This window comes from Pungitius pungitius, chromosome 3, assembly GCF_949316345.1.
Source record: "Pungitius pungitius chromosome 3, fPunPun2.1, whole genome shotgun sequence".
NCBI classification, from domain to species: Eukaryota; Metazoa; Chordata; class Actinopteri; order Perciformes; family Gasterosteidae; genus Pungitius; species Pungitius pungitius.
In genome coordinates this window covers 28,814,372-28,841,771 of record NC_084902.1, presented here as the reverse complement: position 1 = coordinate 28,841,771, position 27,400 = coordinate 28,814,372, and the positions used below count along the sequence as shown (strand labels likewise).

The window sequence follows — 27,400 nt, the reverse complement described above, 5'->3', positions numbered from 1 at the left end:
TTTTTGTGATTTGAATTCTTTGCTGTTTCGTGAGGAACCTCCTGCTTGTTTCCTGTTGACGTCCACTGGAGCCCAGACTTTGCATCAACGGTTGTGCTTCACATGTTGCGTTATAACATCCAAATGCTACAGCGTCATTGTCAGGATTGTATTCAAAGTGGCACACATAAGTGTGTGTAGGGATGCCTCACACACACACACACACACACTGCTGCCATCTCCTGTACGGGAGAGAGCGAGAGGAGGAAAATGACACACATTGAGTGCTGGCACTTTATCTCCTGCTGGTGATGGCGGTTGGCATTGTGCGATGCCAGTTAGCGTTGGGTGCCAACACACACAGGGCGTGTGTGTGTGTGTGTGTGTGTGTGTGTTGGGGAGGTGAGCAGTGTGAGAGGAGGACAGAAATAAAACCTAGGAGAAAGGAGGAGGACGTGGTGAGAGAGGATGAACAGAGGACATGCAGAGGAGGGAGAAGGAGGCTAGAGCAACGAGGGCAGACGGGCCTTGTGTGTGTGTGTGTGTGTGAGACAGTCTGTACCTATGTCTTTGTGTGCGTCTGTCCCTGCGTCTTTGTACTGGCTAATCTAGGCGTCAGCAGCTTTTTGAGGCTTTTGTGCTGACAATAATCACACAGCGCTCCTCTTTTCAATTCATCAGCAACAACAACAAGGGATCACATGTCCCCTGTACACAACCCTGAGGGAGGAGGGTAGAGTCAAAGTGGCCGTCATGTTGCCTAGTTACCGCTCAGGTCCAAGGTGTTTTTCGGCGTGTCACAGGCCTCTCCACCTCTGCTGAGCGCAGGTCCAACAGAGAAGTGCAATCACACACCGATTTATTTTAATATTTGTCAAAGAATAATTTATTTTATGTTGCAGTGTGATGGATAAACAATAAGTAAAACCACTGGTCAAATCTGTAGCAAGCATTAATAATCATCATCAGAATAACATTAATAGGAATATTTATTTCAATTATAAATAATAACAATATCCGAGTAATTGTCACATCTATACAAGCTACAAATATCAGCATTTTGTCCTATGTCTTTTTTTTTCTGCTGTTAAAACGCTTCACACGTGACCCGGCCGGCTGCTCCTCTCGGCCCCCCCCCCCCCCCCAGAGCAAAGACAGTGGGCCAATTTCAACTCAAACAGACAAATCAGACTCTCAATTCATGAAGTCAATTTTAAAAAGCTGATTGTTGTGAGTGTGTGAGGGGCAGAAGGTTACACCTTCCATGTTGTGCTCCATGTGGGAGTGAGCTGCTGCTTTACAGAGCGATCCTCCTCTTATTCATCAGTCATTACAACGTTTACATGGGATTCTGACAAAGTTTTAATTGTACTTCAATCTCTTAAATGCTGTGTCCTAAATTTAGATTTTGGGGATTTTTTTTTTGATGCTCTGGGTGCCCAAATGCATCACGGGGCGACCAGGAAAGGAAGAGGGGGGGCGCGTGGTCAAAACAAACACCCAGTAAGTCTCACTACAGTAAGTAAGGAGTAAAAAGAGCAGGGGACAAAGGAAGGGAAATAAACAACAACAAGTTTATTCATGTCCAGTTTTTCCTGGTTGAGGTGAGGATTGGGGAATGCTACGGTGCTTTCCTATTCAAGTGGTGTGTGAGTGTGTGTGTGTGTGTGAGTGTGTATCTATGCAAGTAACTGAGGGTCATAGAAGAGTAATACAAAGGACAAGAAAATACAGAAACATCACTTCTCCAAAAATGTCCATCAAACTTAAAAACATCCACAATAAAAAGATTTTTTTTAATATATTATGATCTTTATTTTTAGCTCTCCCCTCCCCCCCCCCCAGGCTGAGGATTGATCCCTCATTTTCCTCATGCCTTCCTTCCTCCAGAGAGGGAGCACACGCTTTGATGAGGTGGAGGAGAACGAGGAGACAGAGGAGATTTTCTGTAGCTGCGTGGAGGTTCAGGTCTCACCGTCTTTGCTTTAAGTTATAAAAGTCTCACCAGTCGACTCTGTCTCCTCAAGAAGGATCCTTTGTTCCTCTTCATTTTTAAAACACCCATCAACAAACCTCTCCAGGAGTCGCTGACTAATGGCGCTCTCGTCCGGTCTCCTCTCGGCCCGCGGAGGTTTTGTCCCGCTCGCCCGCTCAGTCGTGGAGGAGTTCTTGTAGACAGTTGGGGGATTTGAACACATCGGGGACCTCGCTGTCCAGTTTGCAGATCACCTTGTAGATGGCCTTCTTCCAGGACGGGTCGGCGTCCTTTCCCGCCACGATGGCGTTGAAGAACTCGCGCAGAGTCACTTGGGAAACATCCAGAAATCGCTCAGGAACCTGAGGGCGGAAAAAAAAGGGGAAAGGAGAGTGAGAGGAAATCAAGAGTTAAAGGCCAATCAACTTCCTCTTTATGGCCTGAATTTAAATCTTTTATGAGGTTCTGTATGAGGTCGTGTTTGTTTGTTGGTTGCAGAGCATCTTCTGGCCAGACTTTGCACATGATCCCACAGTAGAGATAAAGTAAAGATAAGTCAAAATGGTTCTTCATGAGCGCCTCCGCCATTAAAGCTGCTTCCTCTTCGTCACTCCACCGATGGTCTGAGCCGTTTACTTTTGTCATTTTCACATATATGATAAACCCAACACCATAAAGCGGTGCTTCTTTGTAAAGAAACTGTTGTAGTGAACGGTGGAAATGAAGCGGTTACTTTTAGAGTAGTGATTCTGAGACTGAAACCGATCAAGACTTTCAGGTGTCCGTGCTGTGTTTTACTATTTCTGTACCGCGCTCTTCCTCAGCTGTCCACTTCCCCATAATGTACTTCCCCTTCCTTATAGGCCCCCAGCTGTGTGTGTGTGTGTGTGTGGTCAAGAGTTCCTTATGCACACGCAGGCTCACACATGTGATGACACATGACACTTTTAGTCCTTGACAATGGCAGGTGAAAAGTTGTGTGTGTGTGTGTGTTTGTGTTTGTTTAAACAAGAATAAAGGATTGCAGGGATTGTCATTGCAAGGCTTTTGTGTGTGTGTGATAATGTATAACTGTGTGTTTGACAGCATTAACACACATACACATTTATCATTCTTTTTTCTGCTCTTTCTCCCGGGGGCAAGATCATACAAAGACAGGGAACAACCTCTCACTACCCCTCTTTTGGTCTGTCTTTTTCTTCTTTTTCTTGCATGCAGACGCACAAGCAAACACACACTCACACACACTCACACTCACAGACCCACACGCAGGGGGCGGCCTCTTCCAGACGAGGTGCATGCTCCTATAAACCCCAACAAACCCTCTCTCACACATAAACACACACACACACACCTAGAGGACGACAGAGCGCCCCGTCACGCATGGCGGGACAAGCCAAGGTTAGCCGCCACGAGAACGGATGAATCATCCCACACACACACACACACACACACACACACACACACACACACACACACACACTGGGCCTAAATGCTTCCCTGGACTCTCGTAGACTCTCTCCCCTCACCTACCCTCTCAGCCCCTTGAGGCCACAGTTATTTCAATGAGGCCCTCTGTCACTGTCCGCTACAGACACTTCTGCACACACACACACACACACACACACCTACTTGCAGACAAACACACAGGATGGATTTTACACTGCTGCTAATATTTTATATCAGTTATGTTATAATAATCATCTAATCTGTTGTAAAATGTTGCAAGTCAAACCTTTTGTATCTCTGAGCAAAAATACCAAAAGCCCCAAAATCAAGGTGCTGCATTTAATAGTTTCTGTGAATTTTCCCACTGGGAAAAATAAAAGTAGAAAGCTGTGTTTGCTCTTGAAGATGAATGTGCCTTTGAGGCGTCTCCTCCCTCCTGAATCATCTTCATCCTTTAGTTGTTTTTCTCTAATCTTAATATAATACTTAATATTATCAATTAAACGGCAGCAAAACTAGATCAACTTATGGTTTACCAAATCACTGCTGAAATCTCACGTTCACTTCAACTTATCAACACCTTTCCACTTTTTTTTTACTCAGATTGCTAAAACAAGACGAGACGCCAAGGAGAGGAAAACATCCACTGCCACCATCCGCTGATCCACTAAGAGGTAGGAGAACCCGAGCAGAAAGAATGAAATGCAGTGGTGGAGGATATTGTGCGTCCGGCCGGGTGTCAGCTCAACACAAACACACACACACACACACACACACACACATTGGGGCACAGATGCCCCGATTCTTTTTACTATTGTAAATCAGTCCAATAAAGAGATCTAAATTAGGCCATCATCAATACAGATGGGCCTGTGTCCTGTGTGTGTGCGTGTGTGTGTGTGTGTGTGTGTGTGTGTGCGTGTCTGTGTGTGTGTGTGTGTGTGTGTGTGTGTCTGTGTGTCATTTGCTTCTGGCTTGGATCTTGGTGTCTAGTTGCCAGGAGAGAGAGAGAGAGAGCGAGGAATGGAGAAAGAAAGAGAAAGAATAGTCACTTCCCAGTAAACATAATTCGCATGATCGCTCCGGTTTGTTGGGTAAATATTGGATGAAGGGAGGATCAATTACTTTCTCGTCTCACACACACACACACACACACACACACACAGAAGGACAAGGGTCTGTAAATCTCTACATCGCTGCCCAACAAAGAGGCCTACTGGGAGTCCCTCCCTCCCTTCTACTTGCCTCCCTTTTCTCTCATCCTCTCTCTCCCTCACCAGCTCCTCGTTGGCTCCTCTGTCCCTCATCTCCTCTTGGACGAGTTGTCGTAAAAAAGTGAAATCCCAAACTACGCTCACTTTAAGCTGTTCTAAAAGTGGGAACAGGAGCTTTTTCCGCCCCTCCTCAAACATTTTCCACTCTGTCGCTTTCGTCCAATGCAAATGTGACTTTGCATGTCGGTGTCTGCCACAGCGGTTTCAGTTTCATGTCAGTAATTTTAAACCTTTGTTTTAATAGGGGTGGAAAGTGAAGGCACATGTCATCATAGTATATGAAAAGCAAACATAAAGATGCATTTATCTCAAAGCAGGAAGCTTCTGGACCACAGTTACATTAATTCAACTTTAATAAATTGAATGTTGTTCATATTAATAAGGCTTAATTGGTCGCAGCAAGCAGCGAAAAAACAAGAAGCAACCCAAACCATCACTATTGAACCTGAGAGCAGAAGCAGCACACAGACGGGCACTTAGCAACAGTGACGTCTGCTTCCCTAATTTAGTCGTTTCTTCGAGTGCAGACCTCGAGCACAAAAGGGCTGTGTTGCACTCTAACGTATTTTTAGAATAAAGTAGAGCCCTTTGTAAGTAGGTTACTTCTTTATGAATACACTGTCCCATTTTAACACATCCAAAATAGAATAATACTTAGCACAGACTTGAGTTACATGTGGAACATCAACCGTCATCACGCAGGAAATACTTTTATCGGGAGTATGCTCACAGAGCGTGTGATGCTACTCCTCCTGTCCCCCGTGTTTGGACGTCTACGTTCAGTCTGCACCAACAAAACACCAAAGTATCAAGGCCTTGATGCCCACTGATCCCCTCCCCTCCTGGAGAGAAGCCCCTCCCCCTCCTCCTCCGTCTCCTTTTCTCAACATGAGTGACTGGTGGAGACGTCTGGGCTGTGTGTCCCCAGTCGCCTCCACCCAGTCACCCCCCCCTCCGTCTCCACCTGCTTCTCCCCTCCGTCTCCTTTCCATCCTCACTCGCCGCCTTGCACACACACACACACACACACACCAGGCTCCTAAGAAATGACTGTGCAAACACCATATGTTTGATGTCTAGGTGTGCAAACAGAAGGAGGCTGCTTGTGTTGTTCCTTCTCTTCTGCTCTTTCTACCTCCGTCCATTAACATCTGAGACGTTGACAATGTTTACTTTAGTGTGTGTACACTCGTTTAGTGTGTTGTTAGGCGTAGTTTAGGTCTATGTACTTTAGGTCCCTTTCGAAATCATCTTTGGTCTCAAGGTTTTGCTTTTTTCTATTTTGTCACCCTGTGCAAGTGGACAGGTCATCGGTGCCGACACACAAGCATCTGCTTCCTCTTTCCTCTTCTCCTCTCTCTCTGTGCCTCTTTCCCTGCTATCAGGCCTGGCTTTCGTCTCACACACACACACCCTGGCAGGGAAATACGGAGGGACATATGCACACACAACGCACACACCACGCACTCTTCCACAGAAGAGTCATTTCACTCTTCTTTGCCTTTTTCTTTTTATCATTTCTCCATCTACAGGCATTGATGCCTTGGGTAACTAACTCACTGTTGTTTTTCTATTGTCGGATGTTTAGGAGGTTGTTTGAGTGATTCATTGAGTTAAAAAGGAGGACCTGCTGTGGTTCTCATGTGCTCAGTTCAGCTCATGGTGGCTGAACCTCTGATGTGAAATTTTCCATCTCTATTTGCATCCTGATCAGATTTGAATCATTATTTATCTTTGCAAAGCAGATGCTTGTGCTTCTCTGGTTGGATCGAGCCTCGCGCTAGCACCACTCGTACGTGGAATGGACGCGCCTTCATTTGTGTCCAGACTCCAGTTACCCCCGCTACTCCCCCACCCCCCTTTTGACACTTTCCTCTTTCCTCAGTTATACACAACTTTGTTTGTTCCTACACGTTCCCGAATGAGTCTTTTCCAAGTCACCCATACCCGCGGCAGGGAGATAGCAGCCGGACATTTAAAGTGTGAAGTGAGAGGAACGAGGCCTGGAGGCTCCTGCAGGACATCAGCAATATGTTTCCTTTCTGCGCGGCTCCTTTGTCAATTAGTCACTGATCTCACTGTCACCAGGACAATGGCAATAAAGTTTGTCTTTGTTCACACTGCATGTGACTGAGAGGAAGGGTCTGCGTCCTGAGATTGTGTCTCAGTGTGTGTGTGGGTGTGTGTTCTCACTATCTCATCACCGTGTGTGTGTCTTTTTCTTCTTGTGTGACTTCATATCTACGCACACTACAGGTTGCGTGTGTCCGCTTATACACGTGCTGTGATTCCCTGGATTGGTGTGGGTGTTCTGTGGTTCCGTGGGTGTGTGTGTGTGTGTGTGTATGTGCAAGTGTGTGTCACCCATAGAGGACAAAGGCCTGGGTCATCTGACTGAGAGGCTGCAGACCACTAGTATCACATGACGGAGGCTGAAGGCCACGTCTTTGTTACCAGGCCTATTGTTAAAGCTAAGGAGACAGCTGGGGCAGGGGAAGGGAATCACTGCATGCGCACACACACACACACACACACACACACATACAGGAAGACCGAGGTGCACACACACACACACACACACATGCATTCACCGCCCCCTCGTGACTCCAATCAGGCTCAGTGACAAAGATGATGCCTTCTTCTTCTCAACTGGAATACTAAGACACACACACACACACACACAGACTGCAAGCAGATAGCTATAATTATAGTGACAGAAAGTGACAGGTGGCATTGTCTGTACCGCACCGCTCTCCGCCGAGCGCCACAGAGACCGTGGGGAAGACTGAGCTACTTGGTGCTCGTATACTGGCTAAATAACATTGAGTGACAGTAACAAAGAGTGTTTTCACAGAGATTATTGGCTTGTGTGTGTGTGTGTTCAACCTTGTTTTCAAAAATGTTTGTTCAGGCTCATCAGGGAACCAAGCATGAACAACAACTTATCGAGCTGTAGGTCAAAGTTACGCAAAGATTGAAACTGTCCAATTAAAGATATTAAGAGTTGGTGTCTCTAGTTGTGAAACACTTGAAAAAGGACACAAATTCTGCTGAGTCAGATGTACTAATTGCCCAAAGCTCTGTGCTCAGTTTGTGGCAGAGATCAGAGTTGGAGAAAGAGGGAGGAGGGGACAGGTGTAGTCTTTGAAACAGGTGTTTGCCTTCTGGGTAGGTTACAAATAGAAGACATGAAAAGGTGGATGAGACGAGCAGAAGAAACGTAAGGCCAATGGATTCAGACAGACAGATCTTTAGTAGTTTGTGGTGTCTTCATTGATTAATAACAAAATGATTAAAAGCCTTTATTTAAAGCTGCAGAGCATTCTCTGTGCAAAACGAAGACCTGATGGAAAACCCACCTTTGTTCTTCAGCGGACTCGTGTGAAGACGAGGCAGAAAAGATGAGTGAATAGATGAATGAGGGGGACAAAGGATAACAAAGAACCTGAAGCGGCGGAGAAAGACATGGGAAGTTTAGCCTTTCATAAAGTGCACAGCTTATGAAACCAGATCGCTCTGAAATGTGAGTGTGTGACCACTGTGTGGCCTCCAGGTGTGTGTGTGTGTGTGCACGTGTGTGTGTGTGTCGTTCAAAGTCAAAGGGCAGATTTTGGTAGCAGCCACACCCACCCTTCAAGGGAGGATATCTCTCCTGTGTGTGTGTGTGTGTGTGTGTGTGTGAGGAGCAGCTGTGCCGTCTCTCGGTGCTGACGGAGGCAGCGAGGATCCTTGAACTGGAAAGATGAGAACGTCCTCTAGAAGGCTTCATTAAACCGTCCCATTGTCCCCGTCCAGCCGACACACACAGACCAAAACATGACAACTTCTTCCCCTTCACATTTAGTTTGTGTGTTTGTGTTCAGTTTGGGGGGGGGGGGGGGGCAGAGTGTGCTCTGGCAGGTCTTAGTAACACGCTGCTGTGGAGGTGGGCTTCAAATATCGCCCTAAAGCTTTAACACACACAGTCAGGCACACACACACGTCGAGGTCAGAGCGCTCGGCTCGTCAATCTGTTCTTATTACAAAAAAGGGGAAACGTTTCTCTTCCTCTTGGCAGAAAGTAGAAGCTGACATCTTTCCCTGAGTGTCCTGGCAAAGAAAATCTCTCGTCTCTCTTTTTGTTTTCTCTTTTATTGAAGATGAGACTATTCCCCATTCTCCTGCCTCCTTTTCTTTCTTTGCCTTCCTCATTAGTTTGTGGGCAGAGCTGCAATTAGGAGAAAATAGTTTCAGAGACGAGTGACTGGAGGGGAAAGGAGGAGAGAGGGGAGGGTAAGGATGGAGAGAGAGGTAAACAACAAAGACGAGTTGAAAGTGAATGTGTCTGCAGAGGGGGGGGGGAGGAGGTAATTAATGAATGTGCTGTAATTGCTGAGGCCTGTTTACGCCAACACCAGAAGACGGCGCACACACAAACCCGCAACAAATTAGACTCACCTTTCACTCGGCAGTAATGCACAAGGACTGTTTAAAATGCTGCTCATGTTCCTCTACTAATGACACAAGCTTTCCTTTTCAACCCATCAGACCTAAGAATGCTTTCTTATGTCCCCATGTTTCCCTCAGAAAAGCATTAAAAAATGCTAATTATTTAACCTTGCGAGGCCTTCGTTTGGCAGGTAATTTGAAAAGGGCCAGGTTTTTATGGACGAAATAAAAGCTGTTTGGACACAAAGATGAAAGGTTGATGAGGCCGATGAAGAGTGGAAAAAATGCTAAAAGAGTTTTTAGAGAGTGCAAAAAAAGAGTTGGAGTCAGAGGAGTTAAGGATGGAATGAAAAAGACAGCAGGGGACAGAGAGGAACAAAGCTCAATGAAAGGGGGATCGAAGAAGAAGAGAATGAGGAGACGAGTGGACGGAGAGAACAATCGACAGAGGACAGATTCAGCAGGAGGGGTGGAAGGAAGGAAAGGGAGCAAGGAAAGAGCAAAAAGAGGAGGAAGGAGGGGAGGAGTTGAGGTGGGTGTGATGGGGGACAAACCAAGGTGGAACTCTGATGATGCTAAATTTGGCAAAAGGATAAGACTTTTGTGTGTGTGTGTGTGTGTGTGTGTATGTATCGGGAGACTTGCTGAATCGGCCGTGGTTCCAGTTTCACGCCTCTGACTTTGACAGTGGGTGGAGGGAGGGAGGGAGGCAGGGTCCCTAGTCGCTAATGTTCCCTCAGGGCGAGTAGGCGAAGGGAAGGAGGGATGCAAGGAGGGAGGTAGAACACGAGAAGAATAGGTTCCTTCCTTTGCACACTTGAAGGACGCACGTGTTGTTTTACTGAAGTCGACTCATTGGTCAAGTAATCATTTTACACAATATTTAGTTGCGCTTGTGTGTAATTCTTTGTGGAGTTTGTGCGGATTCAATTGACTAATCTCTTCCAACATAAATGTGTGTTCCGACTCTTTATTTGAAGATATGGTGATATGGAAAATATGGTTTCAAGTGTCTGGAAGTCGCTTTTCATATTTAGCTAAGAGGAAGTGAAAGTACTAGATGCCAGGAGGAGGTAAATGCATTAAGAAGGGTCAGTGATGCCTCGGGGAATAGTTTAAAGTATGTGGTTCTGTAGTTGCAGAGCCAAAGTCATGCCTCTCGTAGTCCCTGCTTAGTACAAACCTTCCCCTAGTCCCTAAAAATAAACACACACAGATGATTTGCATGTGGGTGTCTGTTGCTTGCACAGCCTCTTTACACACACACACCTGTGAAAAGCTACCTGACTCAAGTCATGCAAAGCATTTGCTGTTTATTCCTCCAGCGTGAATGCTTAGAAAGCTTAAAGTCTGTGTGTGTGTGTGTGTGAGTGTGTCTGTGTGTGAGTGTTGTGCTTGCAAATCTTTCTCTTCATGCATTTGAGCTCCAACTAAGCTGCAGTGTTTCCTTCCCTTAAGCAGAAAGGCAAAGTGCGCGTGTCAGCGCAGAGGTGTGTGCGCTAATGGACGTCTAAATGCTGCTGATGTTACGTTGAATAGTGGAAGGGCCCTCAGGTCCCCTTAGACCAATATTGGGAGAGAAAGAGTGAGTGAGGGAATGTGACTTCTACAAATCGCTTTGACAAGGACACCCGCGCCTCGAGCGGCGTCCTCTTTCGCCTCATCGAACACACACACACACACACAGACGCACGCGCTGCGACATCCACACCTCAGCACAATTGTGAGGTGACTGTTGCGCTCGGACCGGCTGAGCTGCTAGAGGACGTCTGAGAGTTGCTGAATCGAGTTTTAATTCAGCTTGAAATAGTGAAACGAGAACCAGTTTGACGGGAATCTTCATTTCTCTTTCCATTAACCGCTAACATTTTTTGGGGAAAAAATAACAAGTTGCTGGCTTATTGAGTTAATTACACCAAACAAATAAATTAAAGTGATTAGTGATAGTGATTATAGTGATGAATCAAACATTTGTCCAAAATTCCAAAAAAAAGGGGGACGTTGGTGGCAAAGTGCGTTAAACTCGCATTCTCTCCGCTGGCCATCAGGGGGCGACTGTTGTGGCTACAAAGCCAAAGCGCTCACCTCGAAGTCGTTGGCCTTGTTGTAGTGCATGTTGAGCGCCCGGAAGAGCTCGGCATCGCGGCTCACCACCAGCTCCTCCGAGGCGGTCACGCCCTCGTTGATGGACTGCCGGGCGAACTTCTCCATCTGGATGTAGTAGAACTCCCTGAAGTTGCTGAACCACTTGATCAGCTGGGAGGTGATGCAGCGATTGAACTGTCGAACAAAAACAACCATTGTGTTTCATTAGAGAGGCAATTGTATATTGACTCTTTGAGGAGTTTAAAATGAAATGCTAACTATGGAGTATGGATATATTTAGATATATGTCTATACATGGTGTACAATTATAGCTCAACTTATAAAGTCACAGAAAAGAAAACCTGGAGTGACTGGGAAAGTAGTGATTTACTAGTGAACTGCACCAATTAACTTCAACCACGCAAATCAAACGTACCTAAACTTCCTCAAATAGCTGACTGTATCCACCTCATTACCCATAAAACACAGTGTGCACCAAGAAGGACCCACATATGATCTTGATATGATCTTATTGTGATACGTCAGACTGAGCATGAATCGGCACTAAACATCTCTCATCAACCGCAGCTAACGCCCTGCTAACGTGATACTTTGTTTAACATCTCTGATACAAGCACATACCTACTCGCCGAGTGAAAGTGTGTGTGTGTGTGTGTTTGTGTGTGTTCGGTGAAGTGGAAAAACGGCTTTGATGCGGAGATTAAGCTCGGTATTGTTGCAAGATATGAGAGAGAGATCTTTTTTTCAGGAGCGGTCAGAGGGGGTGACGTAATGGAGCATAATTGGCAGGCTTGGTGTGTGTGGGTGTGTGTGTGTGTGTTTGTGTGTGTGTGTGTGTGTGTGTGCGTGCGCGCACGCTCAGCAGAAGCAAGGGGAGCTGGTTTTACAAAGCATGATGACGGCAGGGGAAAGTGTGTTTTTGGGGGGTTGAGTGTTGCTTGAAAGGAACCCGGCTGTCTTACCAATGGAAATGATTCCATACATGGTCAAAGTTGACTTTTTCAATAAGCCAAAGGGCAGGAAATCAAAGATAGATAATAATAATAGTATCACACCAGTATCTTGCAGTGGCCTTTTCTGTCTTCTTTTCTCCCAGATCCCCACTGGTAAGCAAAGCAAACAATAACGTGTCACATGGTACAGGGACGGTTAGGGGGCTTGTATGAGGAGCCTGTGCGCTGACGTGATTCTCTGTGTGTTAGGGACCGGAATCTTACACACAATGAGGAGTAAAATATAATATAGCTCCTCTTTCCATTCCTTTTGTCCAATTTAAACACATATATATTTTAGCAAATGTTTCCATGTAGACCGTAACCCAAACCCCCCCCCCAACCCTCGACCGTCCCGTCCAGGTCATCACAATCAGCACAAACCACAGACAAAAGACAGAGAGAGAATGGAAGGGGCGGGGGGCCAAAATGCTTAGCTCAAGGAATGCCATTTCAGTTTACAACAAAAAGGGGGAAAGTGAGAGTGTCAGGGTGCCCCCCCCCCCCCCCCCCCTCACTTCTTCCCCCGATGGCGGCGTTGTCAGCTCCCCCCCCCCCCCCAGGCCATGCTGGACGCACACATCCTTTAAGAATCTGCCCACTTCCCCCATATTGGTGGTAGCTCGGCACATTTTGTAGAGGGCGAGGTGAATGTGTGAACACGGACGTTTCCTGTAGGAACTTCCTCTCGTCATCTTCTTCTGCCTCTGTGTGTGTGTGTGTGTGTGTGTGTGTGTGTGTGTGTGTGTGTGTGGGAAGTATACAGAGAATACCATCTCTTTTGTGTTAGGTTATAAATTCTGAGATCTGCCATCATATTTTGTCACCACAGTCTTCAACGTTAATGAAATACATTGCATGGCAGTTAATGGCGTTCTGCTGAGCCTGAATCACCAGACGGGCTGATGCTGCTCCACCTTGTGATGATGCCAACAATTGGCTGTGCAGCTTTAATTGACAAGACGCGTTGGACCTGCTGAGGCGGCAGCGTCGAGGTGTCATTTCAGCCTCTAGACAAGAGTCTTGAGAGGCTCTTGCCGATAAACGTGTCCGTGTTCTGTGCAGGATTGTGTAAAAGAAAATCCTCCACTGACAGGGAAGTTGTGAGTGAGTCGGAAGGAGCTCCCCGAGCCACTGAGCGTCTAATTAATCCAAACTCATCCAGTCTTAACGAGGTCTTAATTACTCCCACTGACTCTCTCAAGATGGAGCGACAGAGCCCTGAGCTTCCCGTGGTCACATATCTGATGGTCAGGTGGCGAGAGCTTTCACTGTGCCGTGTGTGTTTATGTGTACGTGCGTGCCTGCTCATCTGTGCTTAATACAGTTGTCAGCTCAACCCACTTCCCACACGGAGCGAGGCGGCCATTGTGTGTCTGCGGCTCATCCTTAAGAACCAGTTTCCCATAGACAAAGTCCATTCAAGTCCAATTAGGGGAAACCCTGCAGGGCCCTAATTCCCTTACAGGGAATCTGACTGATCCTCCTAACACATGCTACTTATTGTTCCCTGGGAAGGAGGGGGGGGAGTAGGGGTAAGAGAGAGGGTGAGAAAGAGACATTGACCCGGATTTTTGGAATATGGTAATGATGATTGTAATGTATGCAATGGGACAATGACACAGGACACACACATAGTCACAGTGAGACAGACAGCAACAGGGTGTGCAATCTCACTCACACACACACACACACACACACACACACACACACACACACACACACCAAAGCCTTGAAAAGAACAGCCTCCCTCATTACAAACAGGATTATCCATGATTTATATTTTTATTAAGCAAAATTACATCTGCAGAGCTCCTTCCACAGATAAAATTGAGGGATTAACTGGGATTACGTCTCAATTAAAACTAAAATGTGAATGTTTGCATAAAATTGGAGTCATAAGAAAGTGGAATTTTCTTAAAGGAATTTAAAATCAATATATTCTTCTTCATAACACTGATCTGATGCTGCATTGTGACGTATAGTTAGGCTGATACTTCTAGTGTTTTTCATTAAAACCACAACAGCAAGCCTCACTGCTGCAGGAACCGACGCGTCCCTTAATTTCAATCAAATCTTTACAGTTTTTAAATGAATGAATTAGTGCTAATCCTTAGGATTGTACAATGAGAGATGCTTTGTCGCTGCAAATGTGACTAAAATGTGAAAAAAAACTAAGCGATCTGGTTTAGTCTCTGACAGTAAATTCCAGTAGAAAAGCGATAAACCTGCTGTTTGTGGTCGAGGCCTCTTCAGTAATGCTCTCCATCTGCTGAGCAAAGTTTCAGGCCAAAGCCCTGCAAACATCCCATAATCTAAATCCATGTTTGTCGAGATGAGGGAGATTAATTGAATATCAATTTAGAGATAAACCTACAGATTGATATTGGCTTTAACAATTAATCTCCAAACTGAGCCTGTGCATTAACTAATCAGTCCTAATTCATCAATTTTACAAATTAAAGCCCAAAGCTGCAGTTTATTTGGCCACATAAATGTTAATCATATTTACTCTGATGATTAAGAGTTGGATGCGATAAGTAAGCTGATTATGGGAAACGATCAATGTCACTACCGAGTTCCAATCGCTATTCAATCATTTACAGTCTCTTTTTCAGAACTACTGAAGGATGCAAATCTTGACCCATGTATTAATTATTATTTCATGGAGCACACTCACTGCTTTCAAAGCGCTGCAGGTGACACAAAAGTCTGATCCAATTTAAAGCCTGAAGCCTTTCTTTAGTGTGTTTATTCAACCTGAAGATGATGTTTAATTATTTTTATCAACAGGTGGCTCTCACTAATATTAGAAAGTTTTAAAGCCTTGTGGTTTGTAACATTTTGAGGTCTGACTGTTTTGAGACTCAGTGCTGATCACAGGTGATCTTAGCAACCTTGTGTTTGCCTAGCAACGTGCTGTCCCAGCGACCCTTGTTGCCATGGCAGCCGACGAGGATGTGGCACTGCCACGAGTAAGTGGTCACCACAAATATGAGCCGAAGGGCAGCTGGTCTGTGTGTGTGTGTGTGTGTGTGTGCTCATTTGAATACAGCGTCCTGAATCCGCCGAGGAGCCGTATGCTGCTTTGCAAAACCCGCGGCAGCCTGTAAACAATCAGCGCCTTTGTTTTAAAGCTGTTGTTCTGTTGTCATCCCTTTCATTTGTTTGTCAACCCCTCCCCTCGCCCCCTCTGCCGTGTTACTCAAAACCTCTGATACACAAACGCATGCACACTCTCCATCGTCTCCTTTTAACATGTTTGTTAATCTGACTTCATAATCTTTGTTTATCTTTGTTTGAATGTTCATCTTTCAGCGAGTTCAATTTCTCTTTTTATGTCGGTGAGAGTGAGAGTGAAAGCGCTGTGTGTGTGTGTGTGTGTGTGTGTGTGTGTGTGTGTGTGTGTGTGTGTGTGTGTGTGTGTGAGAAAGGGAGATGGGGGCTGAGGTCTGCGTGTGTGTGTGTGTGAGCGAGAGAAAGTGGGCGTTAACAACCCCCCCCTAGTCCCAAACCGATTAAGGCCAGAAACTCTAATTATGCTACAAAGAAGTGACAGACTGGAGCACCCATCTGCCCTTTAGGGTCTGTGACACACACACACGCACACACACGTAAGAGAGAGTAACGGAATAACGCACTGCACTGAATGTCACGTAATGCATAAAAGTGAGCGTGAAAATATCAGTGAAAGTTTGTGAGTAATTAGATCAAAAAGACAACAAAAAGACGTTCTAAGCGCATCACCTGTTTACGACAGCTCATCAAGCCCATCTGTCACTGTGATCCTAAAGATGCCATCAGATTCGCTCTGTCTCGACCCGGCAAACAGCACCTCCAGTATTTCTAGCTCACGCAAAATATTCTCACCCAGACCTATCCTTCCACTGATAATTGTGTTTCGTCATTTTTCCCCCTAAAACACATGAATTTGCTGCCTTTCAGTTCCCTGTCTGTTGAAACCCTGTCTGTCATTATGACAAACCTCTGCTGAAAAACGGCAGAAATAATGACATTGTATTCAGGATGAAAACAAAGAAAGAGGGATTGAATGAATTAGAATTAGGAGAGAACAGTGACAACAAGGTTGATAAAAAACGAATAAAAAGCAGACGAAGGTCTTACCTTGACGTCGGAGAAGAATATTTTGAGCATGTTGGAGGAGGGGTAGCGGGTGTAGAAGAACATCAGCTTGGCCTTCTTCAGGTGGTTGGGAGACAAGCCCTCCTGGATCTGAATAGAGCGTCAAGGAGCCAACAAGCACTTCTGAGGAACATGTTCACGCTAAACACTAATTTAATGCAGCAATCTTCTTGTGAAGGGATCGGCTTATCACGGCAAAACATAGGCTGTAGTGTACAATGACCAGATCCAATCCTTCCTTCCTTCCTTTTCACAATAAAAGCATTAGACATGCTACACAGTTAACCGGAGGAAAGCCAGATTATCTTTTGGCTAAAAGGAAACTCAGTAATCTTGAATTCTAAAAGTTTACAATACGGCCGGCGAGAGTCTGTTCGATATTTAAGTAGTTCATTCATCACGTGCCCTGGATAAAAAGGCTTTGATTCCACAAAATGCCAGTTAAAGCAAATAGAAGCACCATTGTAGACAGATAGAGAAATATAGAAGCTGTGCCCGCTTCCCTTTTTTATTCATGAATTATTAAAAAGCAGTAGCCAGTGCAGTGGTGAGAGTGGCCGCTCAGCGTTCCATTTTACACCCAAAGCGAAAGCAAACACCTGCCGCCTTTGAATCACATCCCACAGTCACTGTTCTGCAGCCGCGTCCTCAAGCCCCGCAACAAGGAATATAATAATTGTGGAGGCCCTGGTTGCAGGGGTGCACAGTGTGTGTGTGTGTGTGTGAAACAACAGCTGTGCCCCACCACGCTGCCATTTCCCCACCACATTAACAGCGCTATAATCTATCAGAGAAGATGAGGCAATCAATGGAACCCCCTGCAAGGTCAATTAGCACCCAGACAAACACACACACACACACAGAAACCCCAGGGGCCCCATAGGGCTGGAGAGAAGAAGAGAGTGGCATCGGCAATCGGGAAAAGAAGAGGGAGCCGCTTCAAAGCAGAAAAGGAGGAACATTTTCCCACTAGTTTTTGTGATTTTCTGTCTAAACAGACAGATTTTAGATAAAGTGTAGCTACGCTGGTCCGTCCGTCTGTTTGTCACTGTGGTGACAAACACACACACACACTGTGGTGACAAATAGAACACTTTAAAAAGGCATCTGATCATGACACAAAAACGTTGCCTCATCCATCATTCATTCAGCAGCAGGTACATCAACAGCACCATCACCTAGTTCACATTCATGCCAACCTGTCACTTTCTATCCAGGTCACATGATACATGCGTGTGCGTTTGTGTGTAACAGTAGCTAAAGTGAGTCGGTGAATAAGCAGCTTCCTCTTCGAGTCGTCCTCTTCCTCCGTGGCTCCAATCACTGTGTGTTTTGTTCCTCCTGCAGCACATCTGTGAGGGTGGCTGTGTGTTTAATGCAGCGCTCGCTGTATCAGCTGTAACTTGACCTTGCTGCCAGGTGTGTGTGTGTGTCTGTGTGTGAACGGGGGAGGTGTGACGGGGGGGGGGGGGGACTGGGAGGGGAAGAGAGGGGGGATAAAATCATAAATGAATAGTGGACATCTGGTCTGCTCTGTACAAAGGATTAGGTAAAAACACAGACCTGAGAGAGAGAGTGTGTGTGTGTGAGGGGGGGGGGGTCTCTCAGGTGAACGTGAGCAAGGACAGTTCAAACAATATATGTATCTATATGTTCTTTTCTTTTTTAAGTACTGATTTTAGATTGAGAGAGAGACAAAAGAAAGAAACATGAAGCAAAATGTTGCCCACAGCTGTCTAACAAAATAACATGCGTGTCACTTCAGTCATCTTTTTAATTACTGGAGTAATAATTAAGGTCACTAAAATAATGATATAATAGTCAAATAAACACAATATGCAAAAGCCAAAGGGGACCACTTAATATTATTAGTTTTCCAAAGGAAGTTCTTCCATTTACATGAACAATCAGAGAAAAGAAGAAAATCCTCCAGTCTGAGAAGCTTTGTGTTGATCATTTAAACATCATTTAAAAAACCTTTAAAAGGTAGATTACCTCAAGCGGAAGGCTTTCTGTATTCTAATGAATAAACGCGTTTACCTACAAGATAAAAAAGAGAGGGTTGAAGGGTGGTCAGTATCTTTGAAATACTAATGTCCAATTTCAAAGACTTTTTTTTCTTCTCCTAAATGAACGGGAAAGCATTTAGGAATGAAACGGCTGAGCAGGATCAAGAGACGTGTCAAATATTTGCTTTTTAATTAAAGCAGCATCTAAACTGTCTTTGAAGACGACACTGTGATCACGCCCTCGTCGCAGCTGCAAGGAGTTCCTATTTGGCAGGTTCAAAGTCTCATTTCTCTTTTCACTTTGTTCTTCAAGAGTGCGTTTGTGTGTGCACACGTATGTGTATGTGCATCGAGTAGTGGTCCGAAGAAGTGTGTGTGTGTGTGTGTGTGTGTGTGTGTGCGTGCTTCTCAAATGGAGACGTTTGGGAGAGACGTACGACCACGGGGAGGGAGACGATCAGCTAAACACTGAAGACCGTCAATAAGGACAAGCGCTCACCTATTTGTTTCCTGTGCTCTTTGAAATATGATTAGCTTTGAGCTCCTATCAACATGGTCCTACCCACCCCCCCCCACACACACACACACACACACACAGACAAATATATTATTGCTTTGAGCGTTTAAAGTCTTTGTGATGAAAGAGAACCTGACGGTACAAGAGTGTCTCAGCCTGTGTGTGTGTGTGTGTGGGGGGGGGGGGAGGGAGCTCACTAGCCCTTCTCAGCACCTTTAAACACCACAACCTGCTGCAAAGACTTAAAAGAGCAGCGCGCGACCTGTTTAATCTTCCCTCTCTTGCGCGACCCGTGGCGGCCCGTTTCATCTCAGCGCCTCAGAGAGGAAACAATGAATGCAGATTATTGGACACGAAGGACTCAAATGACTCTGTTAGCGCAGCACATGAAATCACAGCCGATTTGAACTCTAAGGATACAGAAGAAATACGAGGACGTCCCTTATACCATGACAATAATCCCATCAGAACAAGCTCAATGTAATCCTCACTAGTACCAATGTGTCTGAGTGCTTAGATCATATATAAATGTAAAATTAATTAAAATTAGTTATAGATCAGAACATTACCCAACATAACATAGAGCGACGCTTAAAATGTTATGTATTTGTAGTTTTGCATTGACAGATGTCAATCAAACTAAACAAAGGGAAAGACAACCTGACCCAAGGCTAAAACGAATTAAAGCACTAAAGGAATTCACACGACAGCAAGAGATGACACACGTTGGTACTGTGGTAAGGATACGGTGCTGCCCGAGTACGCCGATATGTCGGCCATGTCTTGCAGGTCCCCACACTCAGACTTGATGAGGGACAGGGACAGACCCTCCGCCCCGTGCTGCCCTGGCGAGCTCTGCCTGTGGTGGTGGTGGTGGTGGTGGTGGTGACTGAGATGGCCCCCGCCGAGCGATGGCAGTTTGGTTCTGAGGCTGACGGCTTCGCGGGTCATGTCCATAGAATCGGGGGAGGACCGATGATGGTCCTTGGGCCCCGGAGGGTAGACGGCTCCACCCCCGTGTGAAAGGGGGCTTTGAAAGGGGTAACCCATGAGGGGGAGAGGGAACGGGTGGCGAAAGGACGGAGGGCTGAACCCGAGCGAGGCCGTGAGAGGAGAGGGGTGGAGGGAGGGGTGGTGAGGAGGAGGAGGAAGAGGAGGAGGAGGAGGAGGAAGAGAGGCGTTAGTGTTCTCTCCTGAACCTCCGCTCTTGCGCACCACCAGCGGCAGGGCCTCTGTCTGGTCGTTGGGCGCCGGCACGCCGCTCAGTCGGCCACTCAAACCCCCGAATGAGTCCAGCGGGCTCGGGACCATTACATCGGAGAAGCAGTGCAGCCGCTGGGCGGAGGAGTGGTAGCTCTGGGTCGGGCTGCCGTCGGCCGTCATACTGAGGCCCAGGCCGCCAAAGCGTGAAGGAGGGGTGAGGGAGGGGAGGGGGCCGAAAGGCGGAGGACAAGAAGAGGACGAGTTGGAGGAAGATGACGGCGCCGCCGGCGTGCTTCTGTGGCGGCCGTGGTGGTGACCCACGGCCCGCTTGGGCGAGGAGAAGCCCTTGACCACGGTGTCGACGACCTGGGACACGGCGCAGTTCAGCTCCTGCTTCAGCGTCTCCGCCAACTGCCTTCCTTCTCCTGCTCCCCTTTCTCTTCTCTTGACCGTCCTCTCCGCCTCCTCCCTGTCGTCCTCCATTTCTCCGTCTATCAGGGCCTGTTCTCGCAGGAGGGCTCGGGCGCGGTCCAGGAAGAGGCCCGGGTCCAGCTCAGACAGGTCCTCGTTGCCCCGCCGCCCTCGGTTCCTGTGCCTCTCCTCCAGCCCGTCGGAGCGGATGCTGTCCTCTGACAAGTTGCCGTCGTCCTCTCTTTCTCCGCCTCGGTCGGCCTCTCCGCCGTTGTCTTCGTCTTCCTCCGTCTCCGAGTCGTAGATCTGGTAGAACTTCTCCTGCAGTTGCCGCAGCTGTTTCTGAACAACACAGGACAGAGATTGTTTCAGAACATGTCCACCTGTTACCATGCTGAGTATGTTGTGCATGAATTTGTGCCACATTAGAAAGTTGGCCTCTTACTCCTGAAATCCAGGGTTCTTATTATTTTACAGGCCATATGTAGCATCAACTAACTAGAAACTACCCGTCTAAACTGAAAATATGCGCTGGGTGAAGCTGTGTGTGGTGCATTTTTTCGTCTTTTTCTGGCCGTCCCCGTCCACCAACCTGCATGTCCTCCAGTTGGAGCTTGAGCTGCCGTCTCTCCTCCTGTCTCTGCTCCTGCCTGGAACACACCAGCTGGGTGAAGCTGTGCTGCTGCTGAGGCAGGCGCTGCTTTCTCTTATTCTCCCTGTAAACCTCGCCGACCACACCGCCCCGAGAGCCCGGCGAGCTCAGCAGGGACGGAGGGCCGTCGCTGCGGCTGTGGTTGTGGGCGCTGCCGTCTCTCCGGTGGTCGGTACTGCCGTTGCTGCAATTCTGGTTTTCGCGGTGGCTTTCTTGGCCGTGGTCGCCGTTGGACCGGACCAGTGGCGAGTGACTCATGCCGCGGATGATGTTCTCCACGCGGGCGCGCTTGGCGCGGAGGTGCTCGTCCGACAGCCTGTCCAGGTCGAAGGAGGAGAGGGGCTGAGAGGGAGCGTGGGAGTTGTGGCTCGAAGGAGGCGGTGGTCGCCCGAAGGAGGAGGACGAGGAGGACGGGGGAGGGGCGAGGGGGGGCCCGGGGGAGAGGCAGTCGGACGGGCTGTCGCGGGAGGAGTTGCTGCAGGCGTCCTCTGCGTGGATCTCTGAGCCCCCGCTGGACAGAGCTCCACTGCCCTGTGATGGAGGACAGGAGGACTGAATCAATAAGAAATCAAACCTTATTTACAATGAGGCTAGAGGAGTGTTTAAAGGCACTACCTGTGTGCTCGTGTATACCTGGAAGCCCGAGTCGCTCCCTCCATTCTTGCCCATGGTGTTCTTCAGCAGCTGAGAGATGATGGTGGCTCCAGGGAACGGCATCAGGGCGTCTTCGTATGAGTTGGCCCTCTTCAGCAACTTCCTCAAAACATTGGACTTCTCTCCTTCCCCGTTGGCGCCGCCATGCCCGTGACCGACGAGCGAGCAGTCTGCGTCCTGGTCGGGGCTGTGTGATTGGTTCATGCTGTCAAAAAGGGTCTCCCTGGCGTGGCCGAATAGCGTGTAAGCCACAGTCCGCTTCACCCCGATGTCGACGCGCCGGCGCTTGGTCTGTCTGGTTAGGAGGGTGGTGCTGTCATGATCAGGCATCACGCAGGGGAGCTAAACGGACATGACCAGGGGTCCTCGCAGACACGCAGGATGAGTCACCTGATCAAACACAAGTAAACACAACTTGCCGTGATTCAAACATCACCTAAAAAGTAGCATTTATATCGTTTTCATGTCGCAAATGAGATCGTTAGGATTTGGCAAAATTGTGCAGAAAGGGGTCATTTATCAATCAGAGAAAACAAATCATTGAAATGTATTTGACGACTTAATACGAAATAAATATTTGAATTATATATTTGAAATATATATTTATGATATCAATTTAGATTAAAAAAAAATAATTTAATTTAAAATCCTCCTCATTTGTGTTTAAAAAAAATGTAAAATAGAATAATTCCTAGGAATAAAATCTCCATGTGTAAAAGACATTCAATGCCTACACATATTTTTATTTCACTAAATCATCTCACGTTTTACATTTTCAACTATATTAAACACGGCAGACGTTAAAGGAATCCCCCGTGAAAAAAAAAAAACATTTACAGCACCTCTTAAAATGACATGTGGTGCATTTCTAGACCAAAAGCCATGGGAACAACTGTGAGAAAGAAGCTTTTTAAATAGTTCAAGGAGAATCAACACCTGCCTTTCAAAACATAAATCATTTTCCATATCCTCGCTGTCCCCTGAGAGGTAACCTTGATTTCTGCATCTTGTGATGTGAAGAATCGACAGGCTCTCGCTTATTGTCAGAAGAATTTAACAAAAGAAAACAGGTTTTGTGTTCATTTTTCATAGGATTTTACAGAAATAGGTAGTTAACTGAGATTTGCTAATATCAATTATGGATTTACTTTATTTCATTTTGATGAGAATATTCCTGCAAATGGGTGCCATTTGGGTGTTTTTACCAAGATCTCTGTGTAATGCAAACCTAAACAAGACAGCTGGCTTCTTGTCTAATCTGTCACCAATACCTGGACTCACTTGACTGATATTTACAGATGACGAAAATAAAGATCTATAATTGCAGGATATTCTGACCTGCACCAAATAACACTGATTTCTAAAGTAAGCCTTTAGAAATTTAGAAAAGTTTTGAGCTTAATCAGACTTTTCCTCATTCATATTCATATTCATATTTCATTTAAAAACGTCTAAAAGCGTCACCAAGAGAGGCGGATGCCTCGCTCTGGTCCTCCGACACGTTACATGTTTGCATCTGCTTTGTGAGTGATTTCAGGGTCTATGGAAATCTTTGGAAGCTGCTTCCTGCGACAGTTTGGCCGAGCTGTGCTTGTGTCCACGGCGGCGCAGCAGTTTTCCACTGTTAACACGCTCCCATTTTGGACAGAAAAGCAGGGCCATTACCAAATGAATTAGTTTCCTAACAGGCAGGGAGGTTAGTGTGAATGTGACTCTGAGACGAGAGGTGTTCAGGGAAAAACCACTCATGTCCTCAGCGCCGGGCCAGCAGTGACCCAGATACACTCACATATGCAGCACATACTGTGTTTGTGTGGTTGGTTCCTCTGGGCAGAGGACTGTCTCTCACACACACACACACAGTTCTAGATAGATAGAGGGAGAGACCAACAGTTTTCATTTGGAGGTCGAAAGAGCTTAAAAACTTGGTTGTGTTTCCTGCCCCCATGAGAAAAACACAAAATGTTTAAATAGACAAGTTCAGCAACTGTTGCATTCATGTTTAAAGGTGAATCCTGAAAGGAGATGTGAGACTGCTCAGCGGACGCTTTGGTTTTAATCTGCATTTGCAGAGCAAGGACTAACTTTGCTCTGCGAATGAGAACTGAAATGGGAAGTAGAGTAACTATTTATGACACCATTTAGAGAATACAAGCGTGTGAAAATGTACTTTATCCTGTACTTTATCGAGAAGCCTTTTATAAATATCTTGATAGACAAAAAAACAGACAAAAGAGGATGAGTTGCTTTTTTGTGATAGTAATTTGCACACATTTTACGCCCCTGTGCAGTTCTAAGAGGAACCAAATAACGAGTTTATCGTTGGTCACACAACACAAGCGTATACTTTTACGCACAGATAGAGACGTTTGCGCCCCTCCAAACAGCAATTATTCCGCGGTAATAACACGGCAGTGGGCGGAGAACTCACCGCTCAGATAGTTTTCTTTTCTAGTAAAGCCGATGTTTTATTCATAGTGTACAGAGGTTTATTCGCTCTTTTTAAGCGATATTTCAGCTCTCTGGAAATGAGGCTAAATGTTAAATTACAGATGAATAAAATGAAACTTGAGAGCAAGAGGATGTCGCTCCTGGTTGGCTGAGAATCTGAATATTAGAAGAAGGTTTTATACATATTTCGATGTCCTCTGCTAATAAAACTCACGACAAAGCAGCGGCAGGTGCGTAAAGTCAATAACCACAAAGTGGCCGCCAAAGTTAAGCACATTTTAACCGTGAAACAAACCATTTCCTCAACAACCGCGAGCGGACCGAAGCGCGTCAAGTGCGCGTGAGCCCGAATTGCTTCAGAAAACAGTCCCAAAAGCATCCGAACTCTCTGGATCGGCGCTGCGCGACGAGGATGGACCCGTCGGCTCGAAGTTGAGCCGCAGCGGACAAATCACACGCGCGCACCCAGACACGCGCACACGGACTCTACGAGCCCACGGGTGACATTGATAATGCGGGTAAAGAATCACTTACTTTTCTCCAAGTCGCTCCGTCGAAGAGAAGCCGAACACGACAGACGGGTCTGCGCTCAGTGCCGCGAGTTACTACGTCAAGATGCAGAGCGTGCGCAAGCGCCGGCGTGAGAGTGTGCGTGTGTGTGCGGGAGGGAGCGAGAGAGACTCTCGGGGAAAGTGCGGGTGAGAGAGAGAGAGAGAGAGAGGGGAGAGAGTCAGCTCGTGTGCACCGCTCTCCTCCCGGGACGGGAAGTGTGCAGAATGGAGCGCACCCGGTCCGTCCGGCACGGATCGGCTCGTCTTGAATCGCGTCTCTTCCTCTCTGAGCGACAGCAAGACTCTCAATAAGACTCAAGAGGAGACGCGCGTGAAGGATACGTGAAGACGCCGCGTCACTGCCCCGGAGTGAGGTAACGACTCCCCCTGACCAATAAGGAAGAGGAACCGGGGACGCTGCATTTTATTTATAAGGAGCCCCCGAAAACAGCGCGCGGAGAGGGAGGAGAGAGGAGCGCAGGGTCTGGTTCACCAGACGGAGAACCTACAGCAACGTTTAGACTTGAGCCGGACTAAAAGTTTCCCTCTGCTGTGTTCAAGCGTTCATCCGAGGTTTTGTAATTGGGGACCGAGGCGAGGTCAAAGTTTACCTGTGATATTTACACATCGTCACCAAATCAAAGCAGTCAATGTACTTACTTTCAGACTTGTGTCATTAAATACGAAATAACTTGTGTGTTCATGTTCAGGTGCGCGGCCTTTAAGGGCACCTGTTTCCTCACAACCAATCATCACACAGACACAGAAGTTTCCACAAACACACACACACACACACACACACACACCCTTCAGCCCAGCGGGGGTTTGCTTTGAACCAATCCAGACTGCGCTCCGTCCTTCTGGAGTAAGATTCCAACTGTGAGGCCTTGTGGGAAACACGTGTCCTAAAGATCCAGCGACGAACATTTTGATTTATTTCATAAGAATATCGGCCTTCCGTGTCCCGTGTGCTGTCAAATATTGGTAAAAGGTAATTGTTGATGCTGAGCGTTGTGTTTCCTGCGGTGAGTTGTGAGTGTCGCGGCTCAGTGAAACGAGTGCGCAGCAAATTAAAAGAATAACAACAGCATTTACGAAACCACGAGAGTGAAATCAGATTCACACAAACGTCAAGTGATTTTTCTTATTATTTATTTGTGACATTAATCCGATTAAAACCGTTCAAACTTAAAAGACTTAGGAGTTTAATTTGCGCATGACACCGTTTATTAGAGAGAGACAAGAAAAGCTCACGGAACAACAAAAACTAAAGGTGAGAGAGAAGTGAAACTTTAAGTATCACGTCGACATTTATTGTTTTATTTTTAGAAGCCATTTATGTCCAATCAGATTAGAGAATACGTGGATACACGCGCAGTGTATTTTCGAGCCACGGACACGTATTTCCTACACATGAAGCGCGTTTGTAATTTATTAAAAACATTTTGCTGAAGCACTGCTTAAAAAGAGTTCATTCCAAATGCAAACGGGATTTGTCCATTTTGGCGCAATGTGAAATCTGAGCGGACTCTCCGACAAACCAACTTACACAATTATTTAGCATCCCCGTCCGCTGTGACATACGGTTACAGATCATTATTAAAGCGCCCCCCCCCCCCCCCACACACACACCAAGAGGGGAATGTTCCGTGCCAGCCGGGTTGCTCGTGCGCGCGGAGGCGCACAGGCCCGGCTCCTCTCGGCTGGAGCCGCTTTATGGTTTTAGTAACTTCACAGTAAATTCCTTTTCTTTCTCCATGTATTCATCGTTTAACCTGCAGTGCGCAGCTGGATGCGCAGAAATCTTTAGCTGATGAAATTTTGTAAAAATATTTATCAAGATATGGATTCATAAAAGATCCCGGTATTCTAACTGTAAGTCAAAATGAAGGAGGGGGGGGGGGCTTTTCCGGGTAAAGAGGACGGGGTCGTTTTGCTTACAAAACAGCTGAAAATGTTCAGAATTTGACGCAGGAAAAAATAAAACTGTGGCAATTCACAGGAAAAAAAGAGTTTGACGGCAGTTGCTAAATTTCTACAGCTATAAAATGAAATTGACATTTAAAAATGTTTGTTGCTGCTGCTTTCACAATGACAGGAAATACATTTCATTTTTAACTCATCGACCCTATGTGTGTTTACATGCCTGATGTGGCGATGACCCCCACTACTGTGTGTGTGTGTGTGTGTGTGTGTGTGTGTGTGTGTGTGTGTGTGTGTGTGTGTGTGTGTGTGTGTGTGTGTGTGTGAGAGAAAGAGAGAGCAAGTCACCCAAACACACAGGAGGCTGTTGTGGAATATTTCTGTTACTAGTACAGGAGAAGAGAATGATTTGTTGAGTCTTGATGAATGATCAAAGTTGTAAAAGTCCATTTATTGCTTGCAAGAGAGATGGCGTCTCCGAGCAGTCGGACACACACACACACACACACACACACACACACACACACACACACACGAAAGCCAGCACTAGACCACATGGGAGATATGACAGCAGGTTAAGATGTCGTATCACACACGGCTGCAAATGGAAACTGAATCATTCTGCTGTTCACACGTTACTTCAGTACAGACAATTATCACTCTCTTAGCATAAGACTATGTTA

The 27,400-nt window shown here is 46.4% G+C and overlaps 2 protein-coding genes across 4 annotated transcripts in view; one reads left to right on the top strand and one right to left on the bottom strand.

The window, feature by feature from the left end:
* ccdc28a (coiled-coil domain containing 28A) overlaps positions 1-27,400 on the top strand; it is a 116,480-nt gene that overhangs the window by 24,095 nt on the left and 64,985 nt on the right. Inside the window, exon 4 of the mRNA XM_062561592.1 lies at positions 4,007-4,077. The gene's annotated coding sequence lies outside the window, so the exon portion shown is untranslated. The remainder of the gene's footprint in view (positions 1-4,006; positions 4,078-27,400) is intronic.
* LOC119219884 (prospero homeobox protein 1-like) lies at positions 861-25,909 on the bottom strand. 3 transcript variants are annotated; one of them, XM_037475367.2, is made up of 7 exons: positions 24,778-25,909; positions 21,772-22,182; positions 21,079-21,690; positions 19,620-20,828; positions 16,329-16,436; positions 11,191-11,385; positions 861-2,316 (listed from the first exon to the last, which is right to left on the bottom strand). In XM_037475367.2, exons 2-7 carry the CDS (start codon positions 22,120-22,122, stop codon positions 2,131-2,133), a joined length of 2,661 nt encoding a protein of 886 aa, XP_037331264.2. In that variant the 5' UTR covers positions 22,123-22,182; positions 24,778-25,909; the 3' UTR covers positions 861-2,130. The 3 variants fall into 3 exon arrangements, with proteins under 3 accessions (XP_037331264.2, XP_037331272.2, XP_037331281.2); XM_037475375.2 differs by having other exon boundaries at positions 21,079-21,669; positions 21,754-22,182; positions 24,778-25,908; XM_037475384.2 differs by having other exon boundaries at positions 21,079-21,669; positions 24,778-25,908.